The 22,496-nt window shown below is 33.9% G+C and overlaps 2 protein-coding genes across 3 annotated transcripts in view; one reads left to right on the top strand and one right to left on the bottom strand.

Moving 5' to 3' along the window:
- The window catches only part of LOC115447778 (complexin), a 289,970-nt gene that overhangs the window by 62,637 nt on the left and 204,837 nt on the right, over nucleotides 1-22,496 (bottom strand). For both annotated transcript variants that reach the window (XM_030174999.2, XM_030175000.2), the window contains one exon: nucleotides 6,623-6,698. In XM_030174999.2, coding sequence (XP_030030859.1) covers nucleotides 6,623-6,677 — 55 coding nt within the window. In that variant the 5' untranslated portion in view covers nucleotides 6,678-6,698. The remainder of the gene's footprint in view (nucleotides 1-6,622; nucleotides 6,699-22,496) is intronic.
- LOC115447779 lies at nucleotides 117-5,124 on the top strand. The gene is made up of 2 exons (XM_030175003.2): nucleotides 117-324; nucleotides 2,787-5,124. Exons 1-2 carry the CDS (start codon nucleotides 211-213, stop codon nucleotides 3,084-3,086), a joined length of 414 nt encoding a protein of 137 aa, XP_030030863.1. The 5' UTR covers nucleotides 117-210; the 3' UTR covers nucleotides 3,087-5,124.

Below are 22,496 nucleotides of genomic sequence, written 5' to 3'. Positions count from 1 at the left end.
CATAGTTCATCAAATTATAATGAAAAAAATCATATCGATTTTATCAGATTCGTTAATCGATTAAAACAAATCGAATGCATCTTACAATCGATTTAATCCATAAACAACAATGCGCTACAGACTGCAGATTTGAAACTGCACCGCACAATAGTGTCACGCATTCAGTCTGCGTCTGACTTGCCGTGGGTGCGTACGCGTTGCTCTGACAAAATGGCCGACAGTGAAATATCAACGCCAGTTAACACAATAACCCGCGAGAACTTGACCGTGTTGCTTGCAAATAATATATTGAACAATTCCGTGGAGTTCTCTGATAATGACATGGTAAGTTTTATGTTTTTGGCCTTTGTTAATTATAGGATTGGAACGGTTAGGATTTGAAATTCGAATGATAATATTGGTGTTGCCAAGTGTAGTCAGATATTCTTACATTAATACATTGTTGCAAATTTAATATATTTACATAAATATAGTATGTATACTAGTTATTTAATTATGATAGAATTAATTCCGTCCTGGTCCTCCCTTAAGATTCCAAGTGACTTCATTATAAAAATATAATTTTGTACAAATGTTAAGAAACTCTTTATACTTAGTTCATATAGTGTGGTGAATAAACTACTGTCCAGAATTTGATATTAATATTTTTAAAATTATTCTCGTGTTATTTTTAGATGTGTTTCCTACTTGATGGTACATTGGAATTAGTCAGGGGACCTTAACTAGCTCGTCTAGTTCTAACAATTATAACTGTAGCCATACAAATAAGTATCAATTTGCGAAAGCACCAACCTTATCTCTCTTGTGAGCTATTGAGTGCGTGTGTTATTAATTTTAGAAACTTGGTACTTATTATGATTTTATCACATTCATAGCTCTGAGATTATCATAATGATGTACAAACAATAGTAACATGTCTTATTCCATTCGAAGAATAATTACAATACAAGAAGAACATAATATTAAATTAGCTAGACATTATTAGAATGTGATATAAATTAATTATAATTTGATTATGTTGACCGGCTGTAATGTTATAATATTAAATAGTTTGGAGGCGAAATATGAATTTTGGGACATTGTGGGATTGTGAATTTTGTGGAGTACACGCTACAAGATCCAAAATTTCTTTGTTATATTGCAACTTCCAAGCCTTAGTAAAAGTGAAATATGGGACGGATTACTATAATATTTAAACAGATTAATATTTCGGTTAAATCTCAAAGCGTACCGCGGTCAGTTCGGGGGAAAAATTACAATTTCAATAGCAAAAAATCTCGCAAAAACCTACAAAATATTCTAAAGGCTACCTGATTGTGTGATTTTTTTTATATCCCACTTAGATCGTTTAGTTGGCATTACTTGGCCAGTGTGTCCCGCCTACCTGCTATTTTGTTTTTTTTTCTACACTACAGCAAGGCTTTTGTATGGCAGGATGGACAGCCTTTTTAGTTTATGGGATCGGCGCCGTAATGGCGTTACCTGTTCTCTAAGAACGTAGAAAACTCTGTCGTATTCTATTGTTAAATATTTCTCACGATGTTTTTACTGGAGCTATTGAAAATTGTTTTTTTGAATTCCTGTTATTATAGAACTGTTCTTTTGGTGGATTTTGCAGTATCCTTTATGACCTTTGGATCGAATTATACTTCTTACGTGGTAAGAAATAAATACGAATATCGTAACAATAGTCGTAAACAGTGCTTTCATAAAAAAAAAAATGCTATAAACAATAGTCAGCCTTTATAGCGCTCTGTGTAAATTTAAAGATAAATATGCAGCTTAGATTAGCTGAGATAGAAATCCACAAGAACTAAAGCCATTATCATGAAATTTAACGTTATGAAAGCTTCGAATTTGAAATATATTTTGAATAAATAATAATTTCTCTTTAAATTCTTTAGTTATGAAATTTGATATAAGCTCATCAGTTATAATTAAATTTTCTTGTCTGGCATTATAATAGACAAGTATATTATTGATAGTAAACATTTTCAATACACCAAATTTTTCATAAAGTAAGAATCATGATTATAAACAGTGCAACATCACCCTATTTGATTTGCACAGCACACTTTGAAAAAAGCAGTGTTACTTATAAAAATTACGCAAAGCTATACTTATTTCAAACACAAATTTACTCGATCAGCTGTAAGTCAAAATCCGTCATCTTGCATCTTAATAAGGTTTAAATGTACAACAATTGCCATAAAAAAAAAAAATAATTAAGAAACCGGGAATGATGTTGACAGCTATTTAAATAATTTTTAACCACCTCTTAACGCTATACTAAGTTTATAAGTAAGACTGTAGATCTTAAGGCGATACCTCAAGGTCCATTTTCATACATTTTGTTTCACCTTTAATCTGGGTAACTAAACAAGTATTGGCAAGTAAAGAATTTAAATTCACGTCTAGTTAGTGATTAGTTCTCGCAGTTGAAAGAAAAACGTAAAAATAATTAATAATCATGGATATTTCGGCCTTTAAAATTTAATGTGACGAAATTTTAAAGGCAAAAATATCCATGATTATTAATTATTTTTACGTTTTTCTTTCAACTGCGAGAACTAATCACTAACTAGACGTGAATTTAAATTCTTTACTTGCCAATACTTGTTTAGTTACCCAGATTAAAGGTGAAACAAAATGTATGAAAATGGACCTTGAGGTATCGCCTTAAATGCAATAATCATATTCATCATCCTGACAATGATTTCAAAATTGGAAAGCTTGCAATATTATTGGTCGGCAGATATACTCATGTATATATTTATTCTTTCCAGATGGAAACCGACTCACCTATAAGAAAGCCATGCGTTAAGATCATTGGCAAGAAGCTCTTCCATTCACCTCTCTCCCAAAACTCTGACAGCATGGAGTTCAACAGAACCAGCATCGAACGTTCTAGAAGGATGAGGAAGCGAAAAATTCTGATCCCCGACTATGGAGAAGGTATCAAAAAGGCGTATGTGAAGGAGTGCGACAAGGACGGATATAGTCCAGAGGCGAGTGTGGGAATGAGACGACGGGTATTAATCAGCCTGTTTCATAATAAAGAGTATTGTATGGATGTGGGATATTGATGAAGGATATGAAGGCGAGACTTGAAAAAGAAGCTATTATGAATGATATCCAATAATGAATGAGCAAAATGTGGGAATATACAAAGTTTAGATACGATTTGTCATTGCGGTTTTTAGGCGCTCTTAACATATATTTTTTTAAATTCTTTAGCAATGATATAGAAGTTGTTTTAATAAAATCTTCCGCAGATAGGTCAAATTTAAAATTATTTTTTATAATAATAATAGGTTGTGCGTGATGTGGGTAAGAAAATAGTGAGATTCATTAAATCATCATTTTTGAAGGAACAGGCGAATAATAAAAAAAGATATACGAGTTAATTTCTACTGTTTTAGTATTACGTTTTCTCAAAATATTGTTCTTTATTGGTGTTTCAATACAGTATTTAATTAATTTAAAATCAAAATCATTTTGTATTGTATTTGTTGAGCGGCCATTGGTTAAGACAAGAAAACAATTTAAACCAAATTATAGTATCCAGTGATACGTAGATATTTTTATATAGATTATAAGTAAATAAGTAAATTCTGTATAAGGTATAATAAAAATAAGAATTATAATTAGACAAGCAAAAATCCGTATTTAAACGATATTAAATACGGATTACGGTGTTTGGAAATGTGTCAGTAAGGGCGATTTATTGATAGATAAAAGTTATCCATGAAAGCAATTATAACCCAACTGGTGGTAGGTCTCTCATAATTGAGAGTCCAGCTGTGTGGGTACCATCGCAATGTCTATTTCTGCCGTCAAGTAGCAGTGTTTAGTCGCTGTTGTGTTTTGATTTGAAGGACATTGTAGCCAGTGTAACCACTGGAAATAATAAGACTTAACACCTCATGTCAGGATGGCAAGCGCAGTGGAATATCAAACAATACTTTGTAATTCAAGGTGTTGGATGGTATTTCTAGTGTTTGTGAGCGGTCATATCGCTTACCTTCAAGTGAACGGCTAACTCGTCTCGCCATTCCAATCAATAAAATAAAAAACAACTGAATAGAGAAGTCAAACCACTGATCTATTTCATTCCCACAACTGTATTTATTTGTTTGTGTTGTATTTTATCCCATGAATACATCTTACTTATCATTGAATATTAGCCCTTATTTGTCTGACATCAAAAAGGAATGCATATTTTACTGCGATTTTTTGTCTTCCGAATATAATTAAGAAATGAAATTATTTTTTTAAATCTATAGCTTTAATATTATTCATAATGACTGAATTAGCAATAATAGTTTTAAGTTTTGTTTTTAATTAGTTGTGTATAATGTGCCATTCGAAGCGATATTACTGTGTAGTTTACAACTCAAATATCAAGTTTTAGAAATTGTAAATTAAATATATTTAAAAAATATTTACTATGCCGCTGACCATACTATTTTAATAGAAATTACATGAAATAAAATTAAACTTCATTTTATAGGTTTTATTTAATTTTTGAGATAGATTTGCGAATTTAAGTTTATTAATCTAAAATCGGTTAACAAATTAATCTATGTTCGATGCATTATATAATCTACCAAACTATAAAAAATGAAGGTAAAAGTTACTTTGCATTTTATAATTTCAATTGCAATCAAATATGGGATGACCACACTGTATTATATGACTATATCGCTGGCTTACGATTACAGGGTTCTATGTTAAATTTGTATCACAAATTGAATTATATTTATATCACATTATACTATGTATTTTTCAGTAAAAATATCCAATAATCCCAAATATAAATAAAAATGGGACCATGAATTATTTTGTCAAATTTTTATTTTCTACATACCCAAGTAAAAATTAACATAGAATTTTGTAAGAGAGAACCGGTGACATATAGGTACCCAGATACCTACATACTACGATTCTAAGTGTTATGGTTCTATATTCATATTAAGAGTTGAATGGCCAGTACCAACTCAACATATGGTTAATATTAATTGCAATTATTGATAATGTCTTCCAGGTATACACTTTTAGTATTAAGTATATTTTAATTTAAATAGATATAAGAATGCAAAAATAAAATATTTTTACTATAAATCATCTATTTATTTAATGCATATTATATGTTAAAGTTCCATCTACATTATCCAACAGAGAGCGACATATGTACGAAGGATAAATTATTCAATTAAATTAAGACAAAATTTCATGTAGCTTCTATTCCCAAGTGTTATTGATTAATGCATATTGTATGTATTCATTTAACGTTTCCTTATAAAGATTACTTAAGTCGTTCTTGTTAGAGTAGATCAACACAATATCAAAGAATTTAGAACCCCAAAGAGCGCCGAGTTTCACAAATTCAAAAATCTATCGTTCGACTACACCGCCGCGGCGCCTCTTGTGTTGTTCACTCATTCAAAGCGGGACAATAAACAATATCTTGTAATAAACCAAATGGATCCCTTCTACGAAGCTTTCGCCAGACGTTTATCGTTGTATTTCCCCGGGGAAGTGCGAGCTTAAAGCTCTACTCTTATAAAAATATTAATGAGGATTTATAATTAAAATTACTGTACTTTCTAGATTCGCTCGCCGCGTGGGGACCTAGATAAATGTTTCATTTAAAATGTAGGTGTTTTTTTAAATGCTTTTGCAGAGATTGTAATGTGTGCACTCGTTTCCTTTAGTATTTAATATAAAGTTATTTGGTAAATCCTTTACTGCGGCACAGGCAAAATGTGACAATAATATGGATTTTTGTTAAACTGCAGATCTACAAAATAATATTAAAAAAAACATCTTAGAAAGTACGTATAAAATTTCCCTAAGATAATTAAAAAAAAATTAAAGTTTGTGTTAAGAAATATCTACAATTTAAAACCCGAAATCATCAATTAAAAACTCAGACTGCACTCAAATTACAACAAACTTAACTTTGAAACCAAGATTCCATTTGAGCCAAGTTTTCATTTTAAAAGGAATTTAAAGTTAAAAATCTTTCGAAGGTAAGAACAGTAACAAGAGTTCGTGTTAAACTCGTTATTTGGGCAATAAGAACAACCCCACGCGGCAAATGTTGTGATAGTCTGCCAAAACTGATATTGTCTGAAATGCTTATTTTGTGCGAGTGTCATAAAAATAATATATACACAATTGGGAGAAGAAAGGCGATATTCTCGATAAATTGGATGAAGCGAAATTGATTTTTTCGACGTCATTATGCGGCCGTTTTTAAAAAACGATCGTAAATTTTTGTCACAATTCCGAGTATAACGTAATCATAAAAGTCATATTTTGTAAGTAAGTAAAAAAATCTTGATTTCCATGGGTGCATTTCGCGATGGCTTCAAAATAAACGATTGGAATCGTCTATTCGGATTTGACTGTAATTTGTTTTTTCCTTCAGTATTGTATAGTCTACCTACCCTAGTAGGCTTATCACATCATGGGACGGAACACACTTGGTGAAGTGGGTGGCCTGGTTACACCTCTGCATACCCCTTCGGGGATAAATGCGTGATGTGTGTGTTGGGATAGACTCCCGGCCCGGTTTGTGGTTCAATCCTAATATGGTATAGTAGTGTATACATACCTTTAACGGCGCTCAGTTTGTTGCCCACCATCTGCTTGGCCACGAACGCTGCCATCTTGTCTTACTGCGCTGCTCACTGCAACAATACAGAAGATTCTAAGAACATGGTCCAAAGTATGTGTTTGTGATAGTGTAGTATATATATAATGAAATGTATATTGTATGAGTCTGAATCGATCGACGTAACTAATAACATGAGTTTTCATCGCACTGTGCAGGCCGATTCTCTAGGTTCATTTTGAAGTTAAGTAACGGCGACCCCACCGCACCTGATGAAGCAGTGGAGGGGGGACCAGACAGTGTCGTCTAATGAGACATGATAACCCTTGGCCACTGTGAACCGGATAAACACAGACTTATCCTGGATTGCTTCAAATGTACGTGGGCCACTATGGCGGGCTTTAACATCTATGTGTCCTACCAGCTATTTGTGCCTGATATGGATAGCCAAATAGATGTCGCCTTCCTTTTGTTGCACGATAGGTAAGAGAGGCTATCTATCAATTATGCATTAATAAAAAATTCTAAATACATTACTGAACAAGTTAATAAGACTAAAAATAAAAAACAGGAAAATTTATTAAACAAATTGAAATGAAAAATAATTAATTAGAACATGAGCGGCTTTGGTTTGTAATGCTATTAACTTAATGCTTCGCTCGCTGACCTCATTAGACTGGAGATTGTGAAAACTTCATCTGAAGACCCTTCACTGATTTCTGCATAATTTTAAAAATATATTTTATAAATTAATTCCCTGAGGGGTTAATTCTATCGAGTACACGGCTATTTATAAGGGAGATTTAATTCCATTTTTTTATAATACAAATAAACAAGACAATCGGGTGGCTTGTTTGATAGTAAGCTTGTCGACCATTCATAAACAGTTGTTATGTTACTGCGAACACAAAGACATCTGTCGTCTAATAATTGCAATGGTTTTTATTTGGGTGAGGCATAGATGGCGCTTATTTCAAATCTTACTTGATTCGTACTAATGCTGTTAGTGCATCACAAGACATGGCCATTTTAAAATTATTATTCTTCGATTGTTAAAGTATTTGATAACATAATATTATTTTACCAGTTATCCATGCCAAATAGGAAATGCGGAAAAACCATGACTGCGAGTATCTAATACCCTCGTTTTTATTATTATAGCCTATCTCAGCACAGCTTTATTATTCATACAGTAACGTCGCATCTGCGGTAATCTTTCCAAAGGATATGCATGTCACACTCCGGAAAGCAGTTAAAATATTATAATTCTCATATAGCTGTTTGAAAATTCCTCAAACGAGACAGCGAGCTCATAAAGTTCGTCTCATAAAACTGATTTAGCGCCGGCGAGCGGTTCACTCCGCGTTTTAAGGAATGTTGAGTGTTTCCCTCCGCCTTCATTTGAGTATTTGGAATGCCTCTTGAAATTACACATCTCTATTCATGTTATGGAAAAATGTGTGGACGCATTGGCACGTCCGTGACTTGGTACATATCTCAATAGCGTGGAGGAATAAAAATATTATGAGTAGATAATCACTTGTATATGATAAGTTTCTTGTACGCAAGAGTCCATTAGGGTCGGTATTGCTGATTTGGCCATCTGCCGCCAAACAGTACCAGTATTAAGAGGAAATAGTACCTAGTGTAATTACTAGACATCATAGATTGAAAGTCCACTTAGAACGCAATAAATAAATTGACCTTAAATATATAGGTAGGTAATTTCATATTTGCGAATGCAAATCATATCAGTACATGGGGGTTCAGGGAGCGAAACGAGAAGGGAGGCCACCTACCTCACTCACGATTACCGATGGAGAAATAAATGAATTTTAATAATCGAAAAGGGCTCTCTGCATAATCCTCGGTGGAAGTGGGTCGATTAAAAAGTGATCAATTTCCAAGATTACTGTCATTAAGATGTCCAACAAAAGCCGCTTTGGTTCTTACTGACTCGGTATTATCTTCATTTTAATTATATTCCGGTCATAGAATAGGATTATTGTTTAAATCATTGAAAGACGATTATGGTGTACCTTTTGCTTTAGTCGACTTTTATTTAATACGCACTTGTGTTTTAGGAATTTACTGTTCATTGTTATCAACTTACTTACGTTAAGTGTGAAGTAGCAATTTGTTATAAGTCAATTTAAGTCGCTGGATGCGGGCCGCTTATAATTAGTTGATCTCGAAATCTTTGAAGCCCATATTCAGCAGTGGACATCCTGCGACTGATGATGATGATGATGAATGTGCTGTGACTAAATTTATCTGTCATCATCATCATCATCATCATTAGTCTATATCTTTGTCCATTGTTGGACATAGGCCTCCTCCAATATGCGCCATTTTACCCTGTCTTCGGCAAATTTCTCTGTGCTTTTTCAAAATAGGCAAGTTGTGTAGGAATACTATATTGATGGATCACCACAGAGTACATAAGTAGTAGTATAATAATAATTTCAATAACAATTTGACTAATTATTGCTGCAACGTACTACTGAATGATGATTTATTTAGTGTTATGGATTACCATCAAGTCACTCATTTGCCTGTTTGACTCTTTTTCTATAAAAATGTTTATAATAGTAGATATTAAAAACCTAATCAAGTTAATAACTTGAACCTAGCACCTACGCAACGAAATCTGCAAAATTAAATATTATATGATAATTTTGCATTGCATATTACATATGTAATAGTTAATTATCATATCAGATACACGTGTAAAAATTAAACATTTTATAATTTGTGTTGTCTTATTGGGTTAGTGACGTGTTCGGGTTGTGGGCAGTGCAGTACGACTGTGGATACGATTCCGGTGCTGGGTAGTTAAAATAAATGTGATTATTTGGTTTAAAAAACATTACACAGTCCGTTAAATATAATGAAAATAAATCTAACTATCCGATGAAACAACGACAAAAACTTGATAATTTTTTTGTAATATGTATTGAATCGGATCTAACTATATACAGGTATCGATCTCGCAAATGCATGTACTAACAGTAAACCCGAGTAATGAACAAAATGATAAAACTAAAATGAACAATAAAAATACTTATTTTGCGGAAAGTCAATCAAAAGAAAGATGCATCGTCTAAACTACGGAATTCCCAAGCCAAAACAGATAGATTAACCCATAGATGTCGCGTTTTCCTGTCTATATCATTGCAGTAGTAAAGATAAAAGTGTGCATTTCTGATAATAGAGGGCAGAAGAATCGAGTTATGGTTTTTTTATTATTAATTTTTAAAATAGTATATTTATTACAATGACTTATTTAATTTCATGATAATGATAATGTTATTTTGAAAAAATAGAACTTAAAGAAATTGTTTCTTAAAAACTGATAAGGTGCGCCATCTTCCGGATATAACACAAACTTCTAAGTCTCCGGCGAGACGAAATAGTTATGGTGTTGTACCGCCATAGCGCTGCTATCGCGAGACGCTCAATAGTTGCTATGGAAACCGACACAGAGTTATAAATACAAGCATCTTTTATACATGTTTAAGAGCTCATATAGTTTGACATATTTCTTATATAAAATTAACACTTAATGTTAATTAATTTCATAACTTTTATTTTGTGAACAGTGTTTTAAGTACTTTGTAATGGGGATGGTTTTAACGCGGACGAAGTCGCGACCAACACCTATTTTGAAATATTATTATTTATGCGGAATTACCATTCTAGGTAATATGCGCCTATTAATCCCCTGAGACAAAATAAACAATAGCGGGTACTCATTCAATTATCCACATTACGAGACTACTAACAAATTACTTTAAAATTGATACAATTGCACACACGAGAACTGAGAAAGAATCTTCTCGAGTCATTTACAAGAAGTATTGTCGAACGTTACCCTAATGACATTTTAATGGCGGGCCCGCGTTCTCTAAGAGATTTTTACTGCCAATAATGACGCGTCAGGCCGCCTGCAGATTTGCTACGACTGCCGACAAATAGGAAATGGTGAGGAGTTTTTTTTCTTGAAAAGTGGACATGATTAAACAATATAGACAAAATGTTGTGTCCATTAGTAAGGAACTTTATACTTGAAGCTAAATCTTGCCAGAACGACGATGTCCACTTTTTATATACAATTGAATAAGGAGACAAGCTAGCAGATGACCTGTTTGCAACCTGATACAGGTCGCCTGAAAGTGTTACAAGTGCGTATAAACAACAGTAAAATTGCCGGACCATCTGCTTATAAAACCACAATAAATATTGTTTAATTTATTATCACTGTTCTACCACAAAAATTAAAATGGAAGTTGTAACTTTAGTAATATAAATACACTTTGTGGCAGTGTCCAGTGTAACTTAGATTTGCAAGTCCCGAGACCCGGGTCGGCTTTACTACAGCTATTACTAAGTACACAATGGCTTAACGACTTAATTGCGTCCAATCTTAATAATATAGTGTGGACTATTCATATATTGTCCCAACGCAACAATAAATGGCTGTTTGAATTGCTGTAGTTGTGGTAATAATACTGTAAAATACACTATGCCAAATAGTTCTAAACACATTTACTTGGGTTATATGTATTGGGAAGTACTGAGGCCTTCACATCTAGATACGAAAAGGATGTTTGCGCATCACATTATAAGCATTCATCTTCATAATATAATTTGCAAATATCATTTAAAACTCTCTCAACTCACGACGGTAAATGGAATAGCATATATACGGATAATCTTAATATTAGACTATTACCCATCATTTTACGAGTTTAACATAATCTGCTTATTCGTTTACTTGAATTGTTTATGTCACCTATTTGTGCATATTTTTCACACAGGTATCGCTCAGTTACCATAATATATTATAAAATTATTGTGATATATTTAGGTACATATTAAGATGTGAGATATTGAAACATAAAGCTCTGAAGGGGGTTTTGTAGCGGTCCATAATTGACAGAATTTTCAAGTAGTGCTCATTACATTTACATTACCAACATAAAAAAGAGATCTTTTCATTTCATAACATTAGTTTAGATTACAAAACAAAAAGTGATCGATCACTTCGTGTTAGGAGTTATTGGCCATTACGTCGGCTTCCGAACACGCCTGTTCACAATGTTCCAAGTAATTTGACATGACATGATCGGCTCCTGTGCAAAGCTCACTCGCTTTCACGTAAAAGCGTTTTGAATTTGATTCTAACACAAGTTGATAAATGGAGGGGTTTTGACAAACGTTGTTTTATATGTAGTTATAGTGAAATGGGTAAAGGTCTAGCAAAGTAAAGCAGATCAGTAATAATTGATTGTGATATCGATTTTTTTGCTGAAAGTAAAATTATGTCCGGTAAATGGTTTTAGGCTCCTTCCCTCATCACATCGGTCAGAAGTACCGTAGATACGAAATATGGGTCCATAATCTATGCATATACATGAAGATAGCGTGAAGATTTGTATGTTTAAGACAAGCATGGAAACGTGTAATATAAAATTATCATAACACGGTTAGTGTAAGTTCTCAAAATTTGTATAAAGACACATTGAAGCTTTCAATCAATTATTTGTGCAGTCGGGAACTCCGCCAGAGTTTCCAAAGACAACAAAAGACATCGAAGTTGACGTCAGCCGTGCCAAGTGGCGAAGTTAGCACATATTCTGTTATGCCAAGTTTTCTTTGTGCAGAGTTGCAAAGTTGGCCTTTTAGCAATAATGTAGCGTCGCTTCGAGCGAAAATTTAATGGTCGTAATTTTGATCTTGAATTTAAATTAGCAATATATTACGATAAAGTTTGATGAATGTTGAGTATAACTTACTAAACTTTTGATTGCTAGTAAACTTACAATTTTCCAAATTGGCTTCAGTGAAACACCATTCCAAGCCGTTTGCAGATGGCCGGCTTTCTTTTTATGATCAACTCGACCACAATCAACGGATCCAGTCTCAGGTAAATTGACCCTATAAAATTTATACGGAATATGGCCCGATCTTGGAATCGAACTCGTTACCTTTAGGTTGTCCGTCTAAATAAACTATTATTAAATGGAGCTTTGTTAGTGAAAGTTGTTAGTGGCGTGATATTATTTATGAGCAATAATAGCGTTGGATAATACGGTCTTGAGATGTTCAGTTTAAAAACTGGTTTAATTAAGAACCTTATATTCAAAAACTAAAAATAATAAAGTAATAGAGCTTGCAATATAATAGAGCATTATTTCTCCATTCAACAACATTCAGTCATTTCGTTTTTAATCTCATTTTTTTAATTATGTTATCGTTTGTTAGTATCGAAGCCTTTGAATTATTACTCAAGTTTTCCGGGACAAGCTCGCAACTCAAAGAAAGCATTTTCATCGTAATAAAATATTGATGTTGTTGTGAAATGTTTGTAATTGTGACATTGAATCGTTAATTATTGCTCTGATGTCTATATAATTTAATCAGTTTCATTTAATTTGCATGTCATCAAACTATGCGTCTCGTAAGTAATTATTAAATTTGGATTACATTGTATGACCAGGTTTTAATAATAACAGATTATACAGTCACTAACATAAAAAACACATACGTCATGCACATTCATGGTGTTTTTAGCCCGGAGCATGTATGAGTAAATTCAGGTAAAAAGTAGTTATTTAAATCTAATATTTAAGGAATCAAAATATTTTTATTAAAGACAAAACTAGCATTAAACCATTAATAGTTGGTCATAAAGCAGGAGATATCTAAAGCTTTAAAACAGAGGCAAAACTTGCCAAAGCGAACACTAAACTGAAAGCTGTGCCAGATTTGGCTCGAATCCAAAATATCAATAAATGTCTAAAGTCTGTGTTTATAGAACATCAGTTGACGCTCGCGGTTTTGCTCGTGCGAATTCCTCATGGATAGGGTAGCGTGTGTTACTGGAAGAATTCATTAAAGGTGTTACAGAGATTACCTTTTAAAAGTAAGTTCATAAACTAATAATTTAATATATTTACAGTTATGAAAATTTTAATGTAAGAGATAAGTAACATCAAAATCAAGATATAAAAAGAAGTATGTAATTAGGTTTAGAAGTTGATAATAATACAATTTATTCTCCATCCTATGACTGTGTTTTAAAACATTAACCAACATAATTAATTGCGCAAAGTAAAAAAAACAAAACTACATAATTTGAACGTTAACGGTTTTTCTAAGAAATAAATAACCTTAGTAATAAAGCATCTAATTAAGTCAGTAGTTCCAACAGCCCCCAACGTATAGCTTTACACATAACACACTAAACACCTCCCTCTCGAAGCAATTAACTTAAACGATCATTATTCAGATAAGAATTTAATACGATAAAAGAAAAAAAAACGAAACAAAACCCCTTCTCGTTAGGAAATTTAATTACTGGGAAATGCGCAATTTTCCATTATGAAAGATTGACGGGGCAACGGAAAGGGAAGTGTGAGAGGAGAAAATAGGCATTTTTCTTTTATTGGTCCTGTGGGACAGATTTTATGAAGAAAAAGGAACGGTTGGAATATTGTTTTCTTTTGGTTTTTATCGTATTGTGTTGTTTTTTTCTCTCACTGCTGTCATGGACGCTTTGTTGGTATGTAAATCGTGAGGTTTCGCTTTAATATAACAAATTGGGTACTAAACATATGAGTTTGTCGAGTGCAGAAAGTATGAATTTTTGTGCAAAGGTCATTGAAGTGAAACGGTTAAATCATTAATATAGTTTTAAGATGTAACACTTAATATTATTAAATTCTCGACTTAGGGATGTAATCAAACATATTTTAACAAGTCTTTTATCTATAAATACAATAATAAGGTTTGAATTTGAATAAAAGAAATCCATAAAAATATTTTTAAAAACAAATATGCCACATCTACACATTCATAGTTCTTTGTAAGCCATTATTAATGCGACGCGTTTCCGATAGATGGCGTTACAAGTACAATCACTATTAAATGCAGCTCGCGTGTACTAAGCCTATTAGATGGAGTAGAGGGAGGTAATTTCCGGTTAATATGAATATGTGAGGTTCAGAGGGCTTACGTGTGCCCTCTTTGCCGTGGGCATTTAAAACGAGTGAGTACTAGTAATTATTAAGGTAGGTATAAAAGTCCCTAGTGCGTTATTTAAGAAACGCGTTTATTGATTCTACAAATAGGTCACAATAGGGTATTTTACTAGGCCTCCCTTAAGGTCGTTTATTGGCTTCCTCAAATAAAAGAAATCGTTAAGAATTTATTGATGGTGCATATAGCTCAATGTTTGGTAACTCAGTGAGTGTTTCTGCGCACCGTTTAATACCCCGCACATTTATTGTACACTCAATACCGAATAGTTTTTGTCCATTCTCTCCCCCGCGCCCCAGTTTCATAAAAGCTTCCCGGAGCCCATCCGGCATTCGATAAGCTCGCAATTTGTCATAATGTACTCGACCTCTGAAATTTTTGTATTGTGCCGAGGCTTTTTATAGCAACCACTTTATCGGATTGGACGCGTTCGAAACGCAAATCTTTTCATGTGTTTATTTTTGATTCGAAAAGGTTTTAAATTATGAATGAAAAGGTCGTGTGACGGTTTTTTTTTTATATCGGGCACGGAGGTCACTACAACTAATTGAAAGCGAAGTGGAATCTAAAAAAATGTCGGCCAATATAAATATTATTGTTCACGTTAAGGAATAGTTGATATTAAGTACTAATAATATATTAAACGTCATACACTTTTTAAATAAAACAAAAACCTCGCCATCAATTTGTTTTATAGATAAGTAAAAAATTAAAGCACTCCGCGTTCCCGAGTTGACAGCGCGTGTATAAAATGTCACAGAAACATTAATATGCGATACGCCCGGAGGGTTCGAAAATATTTTTGTTCCAGCCGCATGTTCACGCTTGTGCCGAAAGTAGGTCGGTTGGCGTGTAATTTTTCACATGTTTGAGAGCTCATTTACATGGGTCGTTGAAAAGGCAATTCGGAATTGTCAACAATGTGCTGCATGGCTCCGAGTTGATGTTTTATTTTATATGCTTGAATAATTTAACGTTAAATTGAATTTTATTTAAGCTGCAGTACTTAACATAACCGTTGCGTAGGTATTGGAGAGTTCTGGTTAGGACATTGTAGTCAGTGTGGTTGGCATGGTGAGTTAAATATTTAATGTCTTAGTAAGAAGTGTACCGGTAAAAGGTGTTGCTAATATTTATAAGCAATCTTCGTACCATGAGACGTACGTCTTGATTGCCTTTCAAATTTCGATCGTATAAAAAATATCATTCACATATTTGGACATCTTACTAATTATATCCGGGCGCGGTCTGGAAACTTTTATTGTAAGGCTAGTATCGCCTTAAATCTTTGTCTAGCGTGGACATAACTGACCATTCATTCAACATTATGCGACAAAATTCTGTACATTGTTACAAAGAACTGAACAGCGCCATCTTGTATGGAGCCTTTGAACTACTCAAGTGAAGTTCCGCGATTGACTCGAAATAAAAGTAACTACACGTGCATATTGCGCACTCTTTGACAGAACCGGAGTGACTATATTACCTTTAGAGCAAAGACAACTGCATATTGGATGCTCGAAATTGGAGCGCCATCGTTTGGCGCAAGGCATAGACTTTTGGGAAATGAATAATGTAGATAGCAATTCATAGCGGTATTGAGAGGAACATTTAAGTAATGAAAATCACTCTGCAAGGGCTACAGTCACTTTTCTGTTAAATAGCGGCGCTGTTTGGTTATAAAAGTTTTGATGATTGTTAATAGTAAATATAGAAACAGTACCTAAACAGATTTGAAAGAAATTTATCACACCGATAGGCGAATGTCCTGGACAAACAAATAAAAATACGCATTTTTGGAGAATTATGGGATTTTTAATGAGATTATTTAGACAAATGGTGCTATCGATCGGTACAGTATTTTACGGACTTTTGTAGTAGGAAAGGCTTCTCACGTGGGTAAATTTGCAAGCAACACCTGAAAAATAAACTTTATTCAGTAATTTATCGTGTACAAATATAACTTAAAGTAACACCAACCAACACTAGTCAATCTAATAAACTCCCAACAAAAGCAATTGACTCTTAAATCAAAACATCAAAGATGCAAAACTATTCAAACTATATTCTTTTGTCTCGCGCCGAACGCCCAAAGTTTTTGCGAGGCTCTGGTATTCCATTTAAATGGTAATGCGGCCGATCGCCGTCCGCGGGCCGGAGTTCAATTCCGCTGCGAACACCTTGTACGCTATTTGTTCGAGTTTGTTATTCTGAAGGTCGATTTGAATTTTAGGTTTTTTAGAGATCGAGACTTGTAGTATGGAGTTGTTCTGATATCTTTGACTGGTCATGTGGAAAGGTATTTTCATTGAGGCGAATAGCGAATCTGATTCTAAATTAGGACTTTATCCCGGCAAGGTTTTCACGTGAGCAAAGCCGTGGAAAAACTAATAAAGTATATTTTGAAAGACAATCTTTTTTATAGTGTTCAAAAGTAAAACACTTGGTTATTTGGTATAACTTTTCTAAAGTAGAGCGCTGCCACTACGACACACGAGCTGGCTTTGTTACGCTATCAATAATATATGTAGTAGCTATGCTGCAAATTATTTTACTCACTTAAAATTAATTATTATTTTCCATAGTTTACTGATGGTAGGTCTCTCATATGTGAGAATCCGTCTGTATAGGTACCACGGCAATGTCTATTTCTGCCGCCAAGCAGCAGTGTGTAGTAACTGTTGTATTCCATTTGAAGGACACTGCAGCCAGTGTAACTACTGGACATAATAAGACTTAACATTTCATATCTCAGGATGACGAGCGCAATGGAATACCAAAGAATAGTTTGTAGTTCAAGGTGTTGGATGGTGGTTCACCTGTTTATGGGCGGTCATATCGTTTACCTTCAGGCGAACGGCAGGCTCGTCTCGACATTAAGAGTAGTAAAAAATAAAAAAAAATCATGTATAATACTAATAATATATTTTACGATACAATAGTTCAGTTTTCTCGCTAATTTATTATTTCAAAGCCCACCTCGAGTCTCGGCACTGTGACATTTGAAATAAATCTTACAATCCTATAACTCATGTCCCAACAATAGAATAACATTAACACGCCAAATTCTCCATTAAGTACAAAAAGATTGGGCGAGATTTTCTTTACGTGCGAGAAAAACTGCCATTATTTCTCAATTCATAGCGCTGTCTCTTTCATCCGGTCATATTATTCGTTGTAAAAGAAAAGGATGGACGTACATCATCAAAGAAAAATCAGAGATTGATTGTTCCGTTACACCTGGCGGGCAGGTACGGATTAAGAAAAAAGTAGGGAGTTGGCCCACGTTCACGAAAATTTTAGCAATTCTTATTTTGAATATTTTTTGGAATTATAGCCACAGAATTTGTTTATCATTACAGAATGAAATTGTAGTAAAGGAAGAAAAATAAATGTTAATTGTGATGCGTTGCATCTTACTAGTATCAGTTGTTTTTACGGTTCATTTGAGAAGAAAACATTTTCAATTCTTTGATTTTTTATTATAATTCATTAAAAATAATAAGAAATATTTATAAGAAGTATTCAGTAATATTAAAACAAAGTAAAATTTATAATATAACTACAACTGAGCTAAACGGGAAACGTAACATAACCTCATTACGAAAACAAAAAAAATACCCCCAATACCCTTAATCCCTCCCCGTGCGAGCAGGATTGATGTCTTTTGAATAATTTCAGTGTTTTGCTGTATTTTCCTGGATAATGTAACCTAACACGGAGCAAACGATAGTGAACTCTATCGCGTAAAGTTTAAGGTATACTCTTTATTTCCAGCACCATTTGTCGAACACAGTATTGGAAATCTTGGAAAACGATTTATCACAAGTTTACGTTAGGGAATAATTTACGTACATGTGTATTTGTAAAGGTAATATTTGCTATAGATTTAGTATCACCCCGGTGAAGTAAACACAGTATTTGATAGTAACTACTGGCCACAGTTCGGTAGTTAATTATTACAATGCGGATATTGTAATTATTATTGGATAACATGTAATTAAGACGTTAGTAATTATATGATTCATTTGCTGTTGTTGCTTACAAGGCTGGGTTAGAATCTGTGCTGCATAAGGAGATAGGCTCCCCTCTTATCACATTATGAGATGTATATAGCCCCCAAGTGTTAGTACTAGTTGCATCTCTGTCTAACTATTCGGGAAGTGAAGACGTAATTTAACTATACATACAGCATATAATAATTTTCTTGAACATTCCATTTTATTTCTTAAATTTCCACCTCGAGAGGCGACGTATTAATTTCCGACGCCACGTGGAAGTTATAAAGCTTTCCTTTAAACTTATTGTAAAACGCTCTTTTTACAGTAAACATTATATTAGCAAAATAATTACAGAATACAATTTTAGACATTCTTTTGACAACGTCCAGCCAGAGAGAATAATAATAGAATAGTCGCCGCGTGACATATCTTCTCTTCTGCCAGCCAGACCGCGCAGCCGAATACTTCCGGAAACGCCCGATGTGATCGGCTAGGATAGCGGCGCGTAACATTATATTTTACTTTTCCTCTTACAAATGCTTTTATGATTAAATTATTTCGTAACGGAATGTTTTTTGAACTGAAATGCCTTCTCATAAATTAATTTTGTGTCCCCGATTCGGAATAAATAGTATAAATTAAATAGCACCGATGTGTACGACAATTTATTAAATATTTAAACTTTTCTTTGCTGAGGAAATTCCTTATGCCTTTTCTTTAAAGATTTTATGCTGTGAAAATAATTATTTTTTACACACGTTGATGCCCGAACGCGACACATTTACGTGTGCCGATGATGTGCGACAGTGACCACCTACCAGGTGATATTTGCTATTTTAATATCTCTAATATCAAATAAGTGTTATAAAACATAACAGAATATAATTGACTATATATTTGAATTTGATCCAATTATCGCTACACGCGCGGCGCACCGCAATCGTAATTGAATTGCATTCCCTAAAACTTATAATGGAGAGACCGCGCGATGCGGGACGGGACCGATGTGGGGCAGGGACGAGGCGGGGACGCGGCGGGGACGAGGCGGGGACGAAGCGGGGACGTGTTGCGGTCTGTGTGAAATTCTCTAAATAACAGATATAATAACGCTGCAGAATCTGTTTAAATCGAAAACGAAGCTTCATTGGAATTAAATATCTATTTAACTTGCAAAACGCACAAATAATACGTACATACGTATAGTATGTTACATAGTTCATCCTTTCTCTCCAAAATGGTAGATAAAAGCGCAACTACACTTCGTCAAACTGCTATATACCCCGTAATTAGTTAGGTAATATGCCTATCGTATATCCAGATGCAAATTTCAATCTGAACTTGGTTTCCGGAATTGAAAAACTCATGCGAAGTTTTATTTCCACTTTTGCCCTGTCAGTAAAATCTTGATAATATGATGTTGACTACGAGAGATGTTGGGTACTTCAACGGACATCAGAATTATAGCTGTCTTCTGGATGTACATCAAACCTCTATTGCTATTCAGAACGAGCCATTACTTAGTTATCGTAATGATTAATGCATTGCATTACGTGCCTACTGTCCTATTGTTGGGCACGGGCCTTGATACTACTAAAAGGATCTTATATCTGAGTCCACCACACTAGTCCAATAAAGGTAGGTTTTTGTTATTTGTATATTTAACCAGCCTTTGCTCGCTGCTTCGCCCGCGTGAACGAGTTTTCCACGATCAAAGTCTTGCTATACATATTCACGGGATAGAAAATAGCTTATAACCTTGCCAGGGTCTTAAACTATATCCATACCAAATTTAATAAAAATCCGTTCTGTAGATTTTGAGAAAATCTATAACATACAGACAGACAAAAAGGGGGATTAGTAGTATTATATATACTCGTATTGTAGATAATATCCCATATTAGTTTTAATATGAATACGTTATATTTCAATCTATCTGGCAGCAACTAAGCGCTGGTAATCTAATATTCTATGGCCCGTATATCGAACTGAAATTGAAACTGAACACAATGGCAATTCGTGGAATAATTTATCATACGCCTATCTATTTGTTAGGAAATATCGATTAATATATCATGTATATTGAAACTGCTTTGGAAATGATTCACAAACATTTGCTAGCGGCTTTATTGGCTTGAAACATTGGACGCGCTTGTAAAATATGTGTCAGTCTTGATTTTTGTATGCGCTTCCATTGTATGGCTTTCTAAGGCCTTTGGCAATCAATCTAGATTACAACTCTGTTAGTGTCAAAGGAGCTGTTCTCAAACACAGGTTCTACACAAATATTTGGCCTCGGTAGAATCGAAACTGCGCCTTTGAGGCTATCTTCAGTTAATTGGATTATGAAGTATATGGACATTGTGTTAGATTCATGTCTATGCACTATTTAATATCAGAAGTGGCTTGTGGAGTAAGCAGAGTGGAAAACATCACGACGAAATGCCATAAGAGTTCATTATTTAGAAGCCATGTAAAATTGGTAAAATTTAATTATGTCAGCGTAGACAAAATTGAAAGATATAAGTATAATGATTTATTATCTTTACGCGAATGTAAGACATTAAATAAACCTATTTTAGGGACTTTATCGCGGTTCTTTTATTATAATTTTCTCCCGAAGTTTCAAAAATAAGTGCAGCGTTCATAGATACGGAACGGGTTGTTTTTAAAAAATAATCCTACTTTTTCTGAGATAAATGAAGCCAACAATCTAGAACTTGGTCTAAATTCCATCCAAATCCATTCAGCAATTTATGTGCAAAATCCAAATCTTCACAAACTGTCACATAAACTACAACACAATTTAACTTTCTTACATCAATAAAGCTGTTTCCTAGTATCGATAAATCCTAGGAAAGCCGCTTGCAGTAATATGTTGCACGGAACAATGCACGGCGTGACAAATTGTCGCGACGGTAATGACGCGCGACAAATCACTGCGGCGTCTATTGTCGCCGCCTACGGATTGGTTTCTATTAATCTACCTGACGATATGTTTGCATCATATGTATATGCATTGACATATATTCTATAAACACGTCCATATAAACTATTTGTTCAAAATTTAAACTAAAATGGCAACAAAAACGTCACTGTTATAACCTATTTATTCATTTGAACAGCAAATAATTTTACTTACTTGACTCATATTTTTTTTCAAATCCATGTTTACACTTAGACTCGAGTTCTTATATTATGAGCGCCACTGCGTACCCGACCACAATCTGTCAATGTTGACCATACTAAAGTCAGTTTGAATTAATTGCAGTTCAATTCAGTTGGACACAGTGAATGTTCGAAACGCCAAATCTAGTACGTAGTACGTGATACATATATTATATCGCTGTGTATATGTCAAAATGTACGATGGTGCCGCCTTCTCATTAGTGCATGCGTATTGCGAATCATGAAGTTATTTTATTAAGAAAGAAAGAAAGAATTAAGCTGTGCAACTTAAGTCTGTGAAAGTAGCTACATTGATTGTAATATACTTATGTTTTCGGGGTTGCAATTTGTGCTCTACATGACGATAGACTAACTCCTGTCATATCATGGTGCGAAATGAGGTTAGCAAAGCCCAAGGATGGAATGTGTCTATGTTCTTTCGCCTTCTATTGAGGAAATTGTATTACTAATTAATTGTATTATTGTGTTTTTTTCCGTGAGGTGGACAGAGTTGAATTTTGAGTGGCAATTGTGAGTAGGATCAGATTTCTACACTAAGCAATCGTTATAAAATCTAATTTGTTATTACAAATTTCTTGACCTAAGAATCGTTTTCAATACTGCAAAATGCATAGCCTAAACTTTACTGACGAAACGCAGCTCTT

Source organism: Manduca sexta, chromosome 18, assembly GCF_014839805.1.
Source record: "Manduca sexta isolate Smith_Timp_Sample1 chromosome 18, JHU_Msex_v1.0, whole genome shotgun sequence".
NCBI lineage: Eukaryota > Metazoa > Arthropoda > Insecta > Lepidoptera > Sphingidae > Manduca > Manduca sexta.
Note: the sequence above shows the minus strand (reverse complement) of the source record. Positions and strands in the feature narration are given on the sequence as shown.